Below are 17285 nucleotides of genomic sequence, written 5' to 3'. Positions count from 1 at the left end.
TGTATTCCTTGTACTCTAACCTGCATACATCCACCTGCAATGTATCTATAGTCGTATCATAATCACACATTGCATTTGTAAGTCCTTGGCATCAGTGGAAGCAAGTAAGGCCAAAAAAAAAAGTTGTTTGATTGTCCTCATCCGACCGACCCTAATCTGGAAAAGGGCGTTTTTCGTTTTGTTTTACTGTACAAAAGAATACCAACCCTAATTTTGGAAATTCCAGTAAGTTTTTGTTTCAAAATTTTTGACATCCTGAAAAGTTTTTTTAAACAGTTTCTTCACACTTCGAAACATAATGAAGTGGTATACAGTAAAGAAATATCCCAATTCACACCAATTTGGGCGATTTATTAAACAATTAACGGCATAGACTTACAGTCATGTTTTGGCAATGACCTTTTAAAAAAATTATTTTCAAAAAATCTGCCTGACTGACCATACATGGACAATCAAACACTTTTTTTTCTGGCCTAAGCATACTATTGTCAAGACTTCATTGAGGGAATAGATAACTTTATTCTGTAAGCTGTATACACTATGGACCACAATAGCCTCATCCCAATGGCATATTCCAATAAACCTCAATTACATAATCATAATGCAAAATTTGACCTCAAGTTGCAGAGTATGAGTTTTTGTACCCAAATTTTCAAGTCATTCAATGAATGTACAAATGTATTGGGGTTTAAGAACTGTGCCTTGATAGATGAGCATGTTGTGGATCCTAGTGATAATCCCTATCTTGATACTAGGGCAACTCTTGAGTAAGAAGGTAAAGCACAATTCAATGACTGCAGTGCCTTAACATCTATAAGGGGCTGAACAGACAAAATTATTATTGAAAATGTATTCTCTTTTATGCCTCCCAATTAAGCTACATGCGGTTCGCCATTATGCACTATGTGCGGGAGAGCCTCGAACTGGCAGCATACATGAATGGGAATTGAACTAGTCATAACGTTCTGTGTAAGGTTACATAATTCTTCCTTTCATGTATGCTGCCAGTTCGAGGCTCTCCTCACATAGTACATAATGGCGGAACCTGCAAGTAGCTTAATGAGTTCTGCCAATTTTGAAACCATTTTTAAAGTATGACCATGTGCTCTCTGTGTCTTAAGTGCCATATATTATTGGATTCGTAATAAAATCACTGGTCACTTGTAGTCAATGGGTAATGGTCCTTTAGGCCAAAAAATAATGTTGTTGCCTTTTTATTTATCAAAAATGCAAGTTACAGCAAAATTTGATGGTAAACGATACTTAAAAATTCAAATACGAAACAAGAGCGCCTCTAGGTTTTCAGATTGTGGGTGAATCACAAAAGGCAGTACAACATGTTTTTCCTTTATCTTAGTACACAAAACCAATGTTTTTTGAGCTTTAACATTATTGTCTTGAATGCAAAGTCTTTAAATGGTAATCTGAATTTTAAAAGAAACTTCATAGATAGAAAATAGTCCAAGATCAGTTTTAGCAAATTGTATTTTCATCTGTAGAATCATTATATATCATCCCATTTTATAAGAAGTTACATGATTCATAAGGTGACCCATTTTAAGGCAAAATGTTGGTTTTCTGCATTTAACTCTAAACAAACATAATATTTTCTGCATATTTGATATAATGATGTGAAGAAACAAACACTTTGCTCGTAAAAGGGTCACGAATATCAAATCAAAGCCATATTCTTATATAAGTCTGCAAAATACATTGTTTTCATCTGTAGACTTATCAATAAAATGATCATGATAAGTATATTGGTGAAGTTTGATTATGTTGAAGCCCGTAGCCATGATTTTATTATTTTGTGAAGGGGGAGGGGGGCTTCCAAAATGTGGTTGTTTTTGGATAAAATCACCTCGCATAAAAAAGGTGTTTGGATCTTTTTGAATATTTTCCTTTAAAAAAATTTGAATTGTTAGTGAAATTCTGTATTGGGACCTTAAGTTTTGGACATTTTAATGTGTTATACAGTCCAACGTTCAACCTCCCTTATCTGCACGGATCACTCCCTTATCTGTCCTAGTGATATTCAAAGGGAAACATGTTTCAATAGCATGACGCCTTATTTTCTGGATAAAAAGAAAATTGTGGACTTAGCATTCAACAAAAGGTGTTGGTCATTTGTGGCACACCTGGCAGGGGTAGTGCTAGATTTTCAAACAAGGGGTCAAAAATTTGAAATTTTGTGAAACTATGGATCCAAAACAATAGAAATATAAAGGGATCAAATGACCCTTTTCCCACCTCTAAATGGTAATTTTGTGCACCAAAAGCTAAAAGAATGCACCTATGACCCCATGGCACAAGTTAACGCTACCCCTGCCACCTGGCTATGGGTCTCAACATGTATCATTTTGGTGACTGACCTATACAAGGATATCGCTTCTATTGGTTATGATTAGATAACTGATATGTGGTGCCATATAGTTGATATATTATTATTATTTACTGTAAGAACTGTAATCATCATTCATTTCATTGAGTGAGTGAGTGAGTGGTAAACATTGTATGACAGGTTACATTTATTATCACAAGAATTTTCTGAAGAATAAAAGATTATAAATCTGAGAAATATGTTGTCTTGTTTACTTCCTATGGTTTGTCTTGGATTTTGCAAAGATATTAATGGTAACTTCCTCTCTTATACGGCCAACCAGCATGCAGTTGCTTGATAATGTCAAATGCTGCAAGCAAAGCCTTTCTTTCAAAAAATAACATGAATATATATACAACTGGTATGTGTGTGGCCCATTAAACTTTATAATAGGGTATTCCAGTTGATATACATTACTTCCCCTTTGGAAGACAAGACCTTGGGTATAATGGACTCAGGCTTAACCTTCCACACAGGAGTGTGAATTCCAAATGGGCTTACTTGAATGGTGACTCCATTTGAAATCTGCACTCCCTGTGTGGGAGATTAAAATCATGTCTTCCACAGAGGGTGTATGGATTTCCAACTAGAATAGCACAATGTGGCTGGTCCAAAAAGGTTGGCTACTCTTAGGCCCTGTATCCATAGGCTGTTCCCTTGTGGCGTGTGCCCTGGTTCCGTGTTCACTTGTTCCCATGTGACCTGCCACACAGACAACCTATGGATACGGCCACTAAGCAAAACAAAGGTTCGTTGTCTGTGTGGCAGGTCACATGGGAACAAGTGAACACGGGACAAGGGCACACACCACAAGGGAACAGCCTATGGATACGGGGCCTTACATATAGCCATACAGGGTGTCCCTGAAGGAACTGTATCGTAAGAAACTTAATTGATTGGGTATTTTAATGCCCAAACCAAACATTCAAACATAACTACTAAAAAATGATGTGGTTGATGTGGCTATCAGATACTTTTTGAACTTTGACAATTGACCACTCTGTTCTTGAAATATGAATTTTACAAATCCATCTCATTTTCAAGCCATTCCACAAATTCATATATCGATCAATAATCTGTATTAGGAGTGCCAATCACTGCATATTTATATTGTTATTGATTGGTATTTGACTCCGTGGATGGGTTGAAAATGGGGTGTTTTAGTACTATTTAATTATATTTCAAGAACACAGTGGTAAATTCAAAAAGTATGTGATAACTGTTTTATTCTTAACCACATCAACTAATTTAGTTTTGGATGTTTCCGATGATAGTTCTTTCAAGTGGTAAAGCACTAGCCCACTACTATAATTTGGTTCACCTCAAATTCGGTAGTGACGTATGTGCGTATTTTGATCGCCGCAGTATCAAATCGCACGCATAAAGTTAAACGCGCTTAGTGTACACACATGCGTACAGAGGCGGTTTGTTGGCACGCTTGAAGCGCAACCACAAAAAAACATTGACGTCACTACCGAACTTGAGATGAACCAAATTATAGTAATAGTGGCAACATTTTGAAGCATCCTCTGGACGAGCTGGTTAGGAAAATGGCATATCGTCACTGGGCGGGATGTACTTTTGGCCCTTGAACATGGATAACGCCTTGTAGGTGTAGACTTTATATTGAAGAGGTTGCTTCATCCATGTTCAAGGGCCAAAAGTACATGCAGGAAACACCTCATAATTAACTTTCGGCCCTTGCAAATGGATAAAGCCTTGTAGGTGCAGATTTTATATTGAATGATTTGCTTCATCCATGTTCAAGGGCAAAAAGTACATATGAGGTTTTTCCCGCCCAGTGATGATATCCAAAGATAAAGTAGCCCATCTTGGATGTGCAGACAGGCCCACGCTGGTGTATTTCTCAACAGTTACTTATACATTGCAGACAGGCTTATCTCTGCAACAAATATTTTCAAAAATCACTGCAAACAGAGAGTAAAGAAATAACAACATCAACTAACAAATGAATGAACAATAAATAAATTTTAATATTATAAACTTAAACTTTTGTACATTTTTGGTATGAGGTAGGTGTGATATATGATACTTTTTTTAATATCAACCTCAAGCTCTTTTTTAGAGTTGTTTTATATTAAGGTAGAAAAAATGTCAACAATACATACGATAATATTTTCAAAGTACTTTTCTCATCAACTTTGTTTTCAAGCAACATTAAATCAATAACACATACTGAAAATCATAAGTCCTTCACTACAGTAAGCCAAAGAATTAAGGTACCAGTTATGTTCACCCCTGTATATCCTAAACAAAGAATAATATGTCAAAATTAAAACAAGCAGCACCTACATGTAGGCCCTACTCTTTAGCTCTGATTTAAAACCTCATTTGTTGAAATTGGTTGAGAATTAAATAAACTGTGATCTAAAACTTAAGGCAGAAACGAAATCAAAAGTTGCAATTTTGTCAGTTCGAATCAATGAAAGCGCGACACTAGTTTTAACATGCTAATCAATGTAAGCACTGGTTTTTGTTCTCTTGTTCGAGAACGCTTTGTGTGCAAATCAATAGGGCTTGCAGTGGCGAAAACTGCAACTTTTAAATTGGCATCTTCCTTGGGTTTTTGGATGTTGTGCCTTTATTTCTTGAACGATTTCAACGAATGGGGCCTTATATTCGAGCTAAAAGTCGCAGCTATTGACTACTGGTTCCAATTATGACATATCTGTCTTTGTTTAGAATAAACAGGGGTGAACATAACTGGTACCTTAATTTTTTGGCTTACTGTGTATAGTGGAAATTTCAAACGAACGCACAACCTTGGATATATTACTAACCAATCACAAGTGTGTTGGCATGGTTGAATTCACTTCTGTGTTACTCCTGCACAGTCGCACACGCTAGTGTACATCATGCAGTGTACGCATAAGAATTGTCACACATGTCAGGCTGTGTTCATTGAAATGTCCACTATATTATTCTATATGATCTGCTTTTCAACTGATTTCACCATTGTCTATAGAGTACATGCAATCTTTTAAAAATAATTTTAAAATACTTTTGATTTGAGGCATACTTTACCATACATCCAGACACAAAGATAAAATAAAATAATATAAATACACATCTTGCATAGTGGTTTATGGTACACCTATAGCAAATACAGATCGATTTTCAAAATAGTTTGAAGATCTAGTTTTAAAATTGAAGCCTTTATAGTTTGTTCGGCTTATAATTGGAAAATTCATTTGTTTTTTGTTACTGCGTGTAAATTCATATAACCGCACGCTAGCAGTGGCATAGCCAGGACTTTTTCAGAGGGGGCAAGGGGGGGCAATGCACCAAATTTCTAGGGGGGGGGCAAGCTTTGACGAAAATGGGCTAAAAATTACAAAAAAGGCCTCCCACAGGGGGGCAAGACTGCCCAGGGGGGGGGGAGAAGGGACTGCCCCATCCACCCTTGGCTACGCCACTGACGCTAGGCACGTATTACGCAAATGCACATCTAGTGCTGCGTCCAACTGCGACTCTCATTTGTTTTGCCAATTATAGACCAAACAAACTATCTATTAAATATTGCAGGATAAGTTTGCCAAGTAAAACAAGATCATTCGAAAAAGACACCCTAAAAACCAAGTAGCACACAAATCTTCAACATACTTTATAATTATGTACAAAAAAATCATTCCATATGATACCTGAAAGTACTTAAATCATTCTTTTGAATTTATATTATTCCAAGTCAATCATTCATATCTGTATTCATATATGTGACCCCTCAGCACAACTGAGCCCTGAAGTCGCCAATCATCATTTTTGAGATATTCAACCAAAATATTCTGCTTGAAATTAGCTTTAAAATGATGTATATCATGTCTATAGTACTTGACATTAAAGTAGTGAAAAATCAATAAAACAGTCAATAAATCCTTTGTTTCCTATTGTTTATTGTTAAGTTCGATGGAACATATCTCAATAGTGGCACTGGCGACATCCGGGCTCAGTTGTGGAGGATGGTCACATATTGCAAATTAAGTTGCTGCTCAACTTGCACTGCTCAACAATTACAGCTCTGCGTGTTGACATGAAAATGGGTAGTTATCTTATAACCAATTTGATAAAAATAAAATAGTTAAAGTTGGGTAAAGGATTGTACTGCTAATTTTAACTCATATTGTTTAGTAAATCAAGTTAATCTGGTGGTAACCCTCTCAAAACATGCCAATGAACTCTTTTTATATAATAAAAGGTATATATACTAAGCCAAAAAAGAAACTTATAATTTTTCACAAGGTCATATCTTAAAATCCTCTCCATAAAAATGAACAAAAATTGCACATAGGATTACTTCAATACTCTACTCTAAACGCTGGTCAGTAACCAAACAGTTGTCCAACTGACACAACAGCAAAATGCACTGACATGCAACACCTTCCTGGACCACATTCACAGTGCAACAGATTTCTTTGGCTGGGTTCCAATTATTCGCCTGTACATGAACAAAAATTACACACAGGATTATTTCAATACTCTACTCTAAACACATGTCAGTAACCAAGCAGTTGTCCAACTGACACAACAGTAAAATGCACTGACACGGAACAGCTACCGGGATCACATTCACAGGCGAATAATTGGAACCCAGCCAAAGAAATCTGTTGCGCCGTGAATGTGGTCCGGGAAGGTGTTGCATGTCAGTGCATTTTTGCTGTTGTGTCAGTTGGACAACTGCATAGTTAGTGACATGTGTTTAGAGTAGAGTATTGAGGCAATCCTGTGTGTAATTTTGGTTAATTTTGATAGACAGGATTTTAAGACATGACCTTGTGAAATATTATAAGTTTCTTTTTTGGCTTAGTGTATAAAATATAAACAGTAAATTACAGTGCCATTTTCCCTCTATTCATAGAAATGCCAAACAAAAATGCCAAGGGCCCTGGGCTCACCTTTCACATATCCTATGATATGAAATGGTCTTATTAAAATCGAAAAACACATTGTGGTCAAATCCCATTAGCCTTTTCGAAGCATGGCGTACACAATAGGAGGGCAGTATTCAATATGGGTAAAACCCGCTAAATTCAAAAGCCTTTACCCATATCGTGCAGCGCCATCCTATTGTGTCCGCCATACCTCTAAAAAGCTAATTATTGTGTCATTGCAACTTGCAAGAAGTATTTTTTCATTGCAAGAGCTATTTTTACAAGTATAAATCAACTGATATAATGTAAACAACAAACTTGTTTTGTTACCTAATTGGATTTGAAAGCAATCAAACAAAAGCCAAACAAAAAACAACTTTTTTTTATTGTAGGTCATATGCATTTAAATTTTTAGCATGTTATTTTTCTGCATTTCAATTCAATTCAGAGATCTAGATTTTTTTTCCACACAGAAAATTTCTGATACGGACACTTGCCTCATATATGAAAAATCAATCAAAAATATTGAAAATCAAAAAATTTTCCTAAAAGATATTGAAAATCAATAACTTTTTTCTAAAAGTTGTAAGTTTCATATCTATTCTTGCAACTGACGAAAGGAGATAAATTACCTTGGTTTTTGGTTCACACAGGAAACAAACTTGATTTTTTCAACAAATATTTTAGATTTACATAAATTTTCATACTTGGGTTTAGCAATTGAAGGGGCTACCCTGTATAAAGAAAGTGCAAATAAATAAATAAATAAACAATTCCAGTTGAAATCCAAACATCTCCTGTGGAAAATATCTGCTTCATCTCCCACATAATATAATTGAAAAATCATTCATGAAAAAACAAACCATACTGCATTGCATTTCCAATCTCCCGTGAGATCAGAGATGAACCTTTTACTTACTAAATACTGCAAATTAAGCTCATTTGAGCTGAACTAAAACAGAGCTCAAGATACGATGCATTTCATATAGCGGCAAAATCAATGACTAGTGGCCATCAAGATCTCCTGTAACTGATTTCATGCACACACAAGAATGGCTCTAATACTTGTTGTACAACATAAACAATCACAAGCTTCTGGATTCATTACTTTAAATCTTTAAAAAAAAATCAACTGAAATCAGCCATTATATCTTGTAAAAGTGTAAAAATTTTTATGGAACATTACATCGCTGGCCAGGAAAAACCTCCTATATGTTATTGGCCCCTGAAAATATTTTAAAAAGCAAATCCTCCTATGTAACCTCATGGCAGTTTTGTGCTATACATGTTCAGGGGCCACAAGGACATAAGAGGTTTTTCCTGCCCAACAAGGAATTTAATTTTCACGCTATTCATGCTCAACACAGCTACTGCAAAACAATAAAAATGCGCAAATATGTTGATTTTATGGATAGGTCTATAAACAAAACCTCAAAATCACAAATTGAAACATAAACAAAGCAGTATAAAAACAGCAAATTGCGAAAAATTATGCGTGTGAATATGACCACTTTTACGGTATATCAAGGGCTCAGCGCAACCCACCTTATCTCCATTTTTGGCGAAAATAAGACTTTAGTATCAAAAGTTTCTGAAAATAAAGGCTTTCCAGTGCCAGCAAAGATTTTATGTCCACTAATAAACCCCAATAAAGCCATACAAAGGTGAAACATAGCCAACATACAAAGCCTATGCGGCTAAAGGCAATTTCCTCAATATGACAAAAGTGGATATGAGGCAGTATAACTGCACCAAGCCCTCGATATATGTGACCATCCATCTCAAACCGCTCGTAAAGTCGGCAAATTGTATTTCGAGTTACAGTGCAAAATGTGCATTAAGGGCTGGGGTATGAACGTTTGGACAGTATTTATTTTGGGACATTAGAGCACATCAGACATATCGAATTGCATTCTGAATACGAAGAATGTCATTCTGATATCAAATAATTTTGAATTTGTGAAATTCGCAATTTAATACACATTTTATGGCAAATCATTAAAAATTGATATTTTTGATATTTAACAGTACTTGAAGTAAACTTTATAAATCTGATGATTTATACTTAAAGTGTATGTGGGTGGGTTGAAAAGCCGACGATCAATTGAAAATTTTGACCTTTCGTATTGAAGATATGGATTTTTTTTCCCAAAACACCCAAAAAAATTAGGTCTTTTTGGGAAAAAAATCCATATCTTCAATATGAAAGGTCAAAATTTTCAATTGACCGTCGGCTTTTCCTCCTGCTACATACACTTTAAGAATATATCATTAGATTTATATAATTTACCGAGGACTGTTATATATCAAAATTGAAAAATATCAAATTTTTATAATTTGTCATAAAATTTGTATTATATTGTGATTTTCAAAAATGAAAATTATTTGATATCAGAAAGACATGCTTCAGATTCAGAATACAATTCGATAGGCCTGAGGTGCTCTTATGTGCCACAAAAAATACTATCGAAACGCAATAAACGCTCATTTTAGATCCCTTAAGGTTGTATTCATATTTACCTAATATTTGTCCTACATGTTTCTCATTTTAGTGTCAGTCAAACGCCAATCTTTAATCCTATTGTTGAAGAGGATAATAAGCTTATACTTATGTATAGAGTTAGTAAATAGCTCTAGTCTTTGTTTGCTTTGGCCAAATCCTGTTCAAGTGGTGGGTTAAACTAACAATCAACAATGAGAGGACATCATCTCCTGAACCTCGTTGACTTGGGGATGATTTGAAGTGACCGCTAATTATGACAATTTGATATGTAATACCAGCGATGTGGAAAAAGAGAAATAATGTAGCACCAATATAATGTACCCTTTTACTGAAGGAGCAAAGTTTAACAAGCCATAACTCCGCTTCTGGATATTGTTTGAAGTCAAATGATATATCATTGTAAAGCTTATGATATATATTTTCTAAACACAGAAGAAAACAAAATTGACCAGAGGCCGAATTTACAAGAATTTCGAAGTGGACAGACACATATTGTTAGCCCAGCGATGCAACACTAACAGAGTTCAGACTTAGCCATGTTTGGGCTTTTCTATTTGAAATCTATACACCCCCTATGGAAGACACAACTGTAATCTTTTACACAGGGGGTGTAGAATTCAAATGGAGCCACCCATTCAGGTAACTCAATTTGAAATACATACTCCCATTGTGAAAAAATTAAGCTTAAGACTTGTGGATTTCAAATTTAATAACCCACTGTTGGAGGAAATAGCCATTTTGCCATACAGTCAACCCCACAGTGTTTGATTAGGCCATCTTAATTAAATCATGTGTCTCAAAGCTTGTGAGAAATTGAAAACCTAATGCGGAATGCGCTTTTTTTAATTGTATTTTTTTATGTTTATTTATTTCAGTTCAGGATTTCGGACAACAATTTTGTGCAAAAATTACCCAAATGTTGCAAATGTTGGAATAGTAGACAAATAAAGTCACTGCTACAAACTATTATTCTTCTCTTTTATTGTTTTCGTGTTCAAAATTTGCAAAAAAATGTGAAACTTATGATCAAATACGAATTTTGGGTTTTATTTTTGCCTTTTAATATAAAAAGACATAAAAAAATGAATTTCTTGATTTTCAAGGAAGACTACGTGCACGATTTTACTAACGCGCGCGGCAGCTTTGAGACACAGGATTTAATTAAGATGGCCTTACTTATTGTAAGTGTTTGTTTGCAAAATACATGGCATAAGCAGCATAGCACTATATATCCAGCAAATCTTAGTAACACTCAAGCTGAATATTGCCAATTATAATTTCATTTTGGGTATTTGTTGAGAAATACCAAATGTACACTATTTTGGCCCCATCCATGACAAATAAATAATGGCAGATTTCCTATAACACTTTATGAAGGCTATACAAAACCCAGTCAAAGCCCTCTTAGTCTAACCTTAAATGAAAATGAAATGAATGAAAATGAAATGAATAACCTCTTTGTTACATCTAAATGATGAAATGTTGAGTGCCCTTTTAAACGGGTCTAATGTTTGTGATATGCAATCAATCACTGTATAAGCTTCCCCCCGGGGGGGGGGGGTACTCAGTACAAATGACCATACGGGGACGTGCCGCAAACATGGGTAGCATTTTCAGCCTTCTGGTATATCAATTACCCCTTTTTCAAAGCCTATTTTGTTATATGAATGGGTCCTCTTTTCAAAATTTTCTCACTTTTTTGGAAAACAGCCCAATTTTTCCTTTATCTAGCCAAAATTTTGGGAAATTTGGGAAAATTTGTAAAAACTAATGCAATTTTGGGTAAATTCGGCCGAAAATTTTGACTTTTGGTTTATCAATGGGTCCAAATTTCTTGAAAAATTGGTATATTTATGGGTCTACTTCCAAAATCTCAGCGGCACGTCCCTACCAAAACCAAACTTGAGTATCCCCCGGGAAGCTTCCACAGTTGACAGTAGTTCTAAAATCGCCATACTGATTTTGTGATCTGTGTGTCGTATGTCAGGCACGTCACACTATCTCTTAAGTTATCTTCACTCTTGTCTATCCCAGTTGCGTCAATGTTCACAAGCTTCCACGGTCCCAAGTCAACATTTCCATCAGCGAAGCTGCTCACCTTCAAACCAGTTTTGTGGATGTAGCCACTCGCATTGATGAAGACATCATCTCCAATGCGGAAAGCTCCTACCTTGTTTGGGGGAATGTCGCTTTGTTCGATGGCTTCTTCCATCTTGGCAACGAATCGGCCATCTTGAACATCTTGGATTAGTTCCTGAACTAGTGTGCCATTGTCAGGTACCTTACTCTTGTTATCTCCACTACCGTTCTTACCATCATCACTACTTTCAGCAGCACTATTTTCAGCAGTTTCACCATCAGCACTACTCTGCGACGCTTTGCCAAAGATGACTCTGTATAAATACCGCCCTTCATGTTCCATGATGGCTGGTTTCATGTGTGTCCCAGAGCAATTTAGCTCCTCTGTGAAACCTGCACCAAACCACTTCTTCATCTTGGTATCAAACACCTAGAAGTAATTAAAAAATGTGGTTATATTTTTGTGATAAAAATTTAATCAAGAATGTGACTTATGTAGGGCTTCAAAACCCAATTGTCGGTGGACAACCGGCACTTCAGCAGAACTGGCGATTGGGCTTGTTTTTATTATTTGGAGTAACATACAGTTACATCGCCGGTTCTGGGAGGAACGCCAGTAGTTGATCGGCAGTCAGGGTTTGAATTCCATACAGAATAATAAGAATTTAAATTTTTTTTCTTCCGATCATAATTGATCTTCCACAGCCACCCTAGGATAGCCACACTTCTAATAAATATAAGACACATAAACTCACACACCTGTTTGTAAATACCTGCAAACAAGGACCTCATTCAGCATATGATTTAATCCTATCTAACCGAGGGCACACACACCCAATTTCAATCTACACACCATGGACCACCCCGCACACACCCGACAACTTCCTATCTAGCCGTTAACCCCCTGATGAATCCCATAAACGTGGACCGGTTTTAAATGCATTTTAACGTTATTTGCGTTGTCCTGGTTATTTCCAGCAACTGAGGACATCCACAGTTGCAGGTGTGTCCACGTTTGTGATGTGTTTATCCATGTGTGTGTCCTCGAAGGTAATCACAAACACCCCCCCCCCACACCAGTGTGTGTTTGCCGGCAACCGCGGACATTGTATATTGCTATCTAACCGTGGACGTGTGTGTGGTGTTTTCATCACCTAACCGTGGACTTAAATGGCGGATTTTTTGTGTGTATGATATGAAATGGAATTTTAGCTATCAACTGCGAATTGTAGTTTTACACGTATGGTCCGCAGTTTTGAGCAATATGCATAAATTGAGGTCTTTTGCAGCAGTTTGAGACTGAGGACGGTCCTCGGTTGGAGGTAAGTTCGCAGTTTAGTGTGAAAAATCTTGTGTGTGTCCTTGTTTGCCAGCAAACACGTACACCCCCACACACATCCAACCATACAAAAATTACTATTGTTACCTGTATTGTGTAAGTCTCATTACCCAAGGGCAAAACTGGTGCCTTCTGATAGCTTCCATATACTAGCAGCATACTTTGGCATACAACAACTGACAGGTTCTGGCATTGTCGGGGCATAGGTGGCATGACTTCCCACTTGTAATCTGCAATGTCGAACCTGTAAATAAAAAAAAACAAGCTGAACTTAACAGCCTAAGCCTTACTGATCGATATTTTCAAAATTTCTGACTTAATTCCGAGTGGAAAAGATAATGTCACATGTGGTCTATCTCTACATGCTTTTGCCAGCACACTCACATGAGTTACACTCAGTCTTCCAAATTAATACTGGCAAAATTCTAAGGGCATTTCCAAAAGGAATAATCAGTTAATCCACTTCACATGCGTTGACTGCAGACGACATGTTACAAAATTTCTTTAAAAATGCAATAATTTCAGAATTGTACAATTTCATGATCAAATTTGGAATCAGCATGTAAAATGCATTAAAATGAGTACAAACAAGCCCAGTATTGGTTCAGGGGTTCTGCAGATAGCTCTTGATATTTTGAGCCTATGACCAGCATGGAACATCAAACAGAAACAAACATACCGCTCCACATTGTCAATCACTTTCTTATGGCGCATCCCTCCGATGACATAGAGGTGTGGCTTGAGATACGCCATTGCAAACTTCCGTCGAGCCACAAGCATCTTTGGTGCCCACCTCCAGCCAGCAATGCGAGGGTCCATGCTAAAAGTCCAGAAGTATGTACTGCACCTACGTCTCGTCTAAGTGATATGGAAAATAAACAATGTCATTTCAATGAAAACCTGCATCTTGTAATTGAAGGCACCCAAAAGTGTAAACAGACCTCTTGTGATTTCAATGAAAAGAAACCCATTAGAAATTATTTTTTGTGTTCAACTTGGTCATAATCCACTAGAAACACTATGACAATAGTTTGATATTTTTTTCCATAAAATTACAGATTTGGAAAGAGTAACAGACATTTTAATTCAAATATCAAAAATCCCAATAGAAGACAATGGTGAAATGTATTTTCTCTTTTTGAAAGCCAGTCACATTTTTAGTTCTGTATAAGGTCACTTTTGGTCGCCTGGCAAAATCATGACCAAGACCATCGGAATCAATCCCAGGAAAGGCACATAGTACTACAAGCCATCCCCCATCATATACAACTTTTTCACTACTTTCTATTATACACTTTTCCAGGTGGGTACTTCCACCGCATTCTGGCTTTCAAGTATTGAAAAACACAAAATCTCCCTGGGGTGTAGAGTAGTCCAGTTCATTACATTGATAGAATATGGACATTTTGGCTGGTGCTTTCATGGGAAAAAGGAATCACGAATAATGGCACTGACGAACTTTCTAGGCGTTATTATATTGACATGAGGTCATAAAGAAAAAAAAGGTTTCCGGTTACTTAAATCTAACTTTTTATACATTTTATATACCTGAAGACCTAATGACAGGACACACAGTGATATTATACTGCCAGTGTCTGTTTCAGAAATGTTAAAAAATATGTAAACACTGTACTAATCTCTTAAACACAAGTTCTTCATGGCTCTACGATAATCCACATATAGAATCAGTAGGCCCATATTAAGACAAAACGATTGCAAAGACCACAATTGCACAGGATCTATGAGGTTGATGGACTACATCATTCCCCCTGGAATAATGCATGGTGGGAAGAAGGGAAAAAGGTCTATTAATGCCCCCTACTTGATACCCTCTCATGATTCTGGCACCCCATCACACTCACCTTTCGCCATCCCTGCTTGATCTCTGTACCCCCTGCAAGATAAATCAGGCCATTGACAACTATTGCGGTGTGGTCATGATGGTTTTCACTCAAACTTCGAGAGAACTTTGCATACTCCTTCCAGCCTGGCTTGGAGTTCTTGCCATCCACAACAAAATAAGAAGCACCACCTTTTTTGTTAGCTCTGCCGCCAGTAGATATCAATACCTAATTTAAAGAATGGTTAGAAAATAAGGTAACTTAAAAAATATATGATGCATTTTCAGCTGGAGCCGGTATCTATGCACCCAGATAATGATATTCTAGTTGAAATCCATACACCCCTAAGGAAGACATGCCCTTAATCTTCCACATAGGGAGTGTGAATTTCAAATGTGGTTACCTGAAAAGGGTGACTCCATTTGAATTCCACACTCCCTGTGTGGGAGATTAAGGGCATGTCTTCCATAGGGGATGTATGGTCTTCCATAGGGGATTAATGGATTTCAGTTGAAATAGCCCAAGTGTTTCCTTCAGGTTTCTATCCGAGTTATTTCTTTTTCCACACTGCTTTTTACCAATGACACTTTTTAAATCCAAAGACTTTTCATTCAATGGCTAATCACACAAATGCAGATTGATGCCAAAAGGTAGATCAACATACTAACAATAATGCTGGTTTCATACTTTCCTGCCGCTTTGCCGCTCTGAAGATGATTTTACTTCACTGCGCAGTCGCACCAGAAATGCTAGCCAGCGTCAAGCCGATATATCCATCACTCCACTGCTTTGCTGCCACAGCAGCACCGTTTGTAGTTGAATTCAAATCAACTCAGTGCGGTGCCACTCTGACATATGAGAGCAGTGCTGGGTGGCAAGAGTGGCTTTCGGAGTCCTGCCGCTCAGCGGTGTGCCGCTCCGATTGCAGACAAGTACAAGCGTCATGCCACTCAGCAGCAAGGGGCAGAAAGTATGAAACCAGCATAAGCCCTTTCGCTATTGCAGAACATAGTGTATAGTGGATAATGTGTGATGGGGTAAGTCAAAAGGAGGCACCTCTGGGCAGGGGCCAATTTTGAGTTTTTTACATATTGTTTTAAAAAAAAGAGTTAATTTCCTTTTCAACACTGCTTTTTTTGTTGACATCAGATATTCCTTCACCAAGTTATGAAATTCCAAAGTCGGAATGTCTTAAAAAGTCGAATATGAGCCATTGTCCTTTAAGTTCAATGTTTTGTGGGGATCAAAGTTTACATCTAAAAGTGCAAAAAGATGCAAATTCTATGGTTCCATGTTTTGTTAGAAAGTTATTCAAAGTTTAGTCATCACATAAACAAAGGGATTACATAAATAATACTGACACCAGGTCTTGAATTTCAGTGAGGCCACCAGGGCCATTGCCTACCCTTTTTCAATTTTGGCCCTGGTGCCCCAGATCTTTGTCAACTGACCAAGGCATTCTTCATCACTTGTTGGCCTTGGTGCCCTTCTTTCAGTTCTTTGTCTTAACTCAGTGGCTTTGAAAATGGGTGCCCCAACAAATTGAAATTCAAGGCCTGACAAATTATTCCCCATATCTGTACCTGTCAAACATACTTACAGTGACTGTTGTCCTTGAAGCACACATGTCTGGGAATCTCTCCTGAAATGGTTGGTATAAACCAATCTGTCGGGCAAACCATGCATATTTATTACGGGATGGTGAAGCATCAAAGTCGGCCTGTCGTTTTGCTTCTTCTTGATTGGCAATATCATTAATCCTGAAAGTATCAAGAGGTAAAGTGATGTAAAGTTTAAAATTCTTTAGTTGAATTTTGCCAACTTTGTCATGGTATGGCCTATTCCAGTTGAAATCCATACACCCCCTATCACCTTAATCTTCCACACTGGGGCAAGGATTCTCGAGTACTAATATACTATAGGATAAGCCACTCGTTTGCGCAAATGAAGTCAGTCACACAGCCAATGCGTGATCATGCATGTGATGGCATTGCTGTACCCCTGTACGTGTAGGAGTGTATCACCTGTGGAAGAGATGATGCATGTTTACGTCATCGTTTCAAAAAAATTTAATTGCGAAAACCGACAAACATTTGGTAGTTTTTTTCCATTACTATCATATTTTGAAAAACCAAGCTGAGAAGTTAGCTCAATATGCTAGGAAAATATTATAACCGATGACCCCATGTTGACTTTGGCTAAATCAGCTGTATTTTAGCTGGAAAGAGTACGTAAATTAGCACTCGACGTCCGCCAT

At 37.1% G+C, this 17285-nt stretch overlaps 1 protein-coding gene across 1 annotated transcript; it reads right to left on the bottom strand.

Annotated features, from left to right (window-relative positions):
• Nucleotides 1-11711: 11711 nt before the first annotated feature.
• On the bottom strand, nucleotides 11712-17285 carry LOC140157040 (uncharacterized). Its single transcript, XM_072180108.1, has 6 exons — nucleotides 17272-17285; nucleotides 16629-16788; nucleotides 15050-15256; nucleotides 13867-14045; nucleotides 13275-13431; nucleotides 11712-12278 (listed from the first exon to the last, which is right to left on the bottom strand). Exons 1-6 carry the CDS (start codon nucleotides 17283-17285, stop codon nucleotides 11712-11714), a joined length of 1284 nt encoding a protein of 427 aa, XP_072036209.1.

The sequence above is a fragment of the Amphiura filiformis genome, chromosome 1 (genome assembly GCF_039555335.1).
Source record: "Amphiura filiformis chromosome 1, Afil_fr2py, whole genome shotgun sequence".
NCBI classification, from domain to species: domain Eukaryota; kingdom Metazoa; phylum Echinodermata; class Ophiuroidea; order Amphilepidida; family Amphiuridae; genus Amphiura; species Amphiura filiformis.
This window is presented reverse-complemented; position numbering and strand designations above follow the sequence as displayed.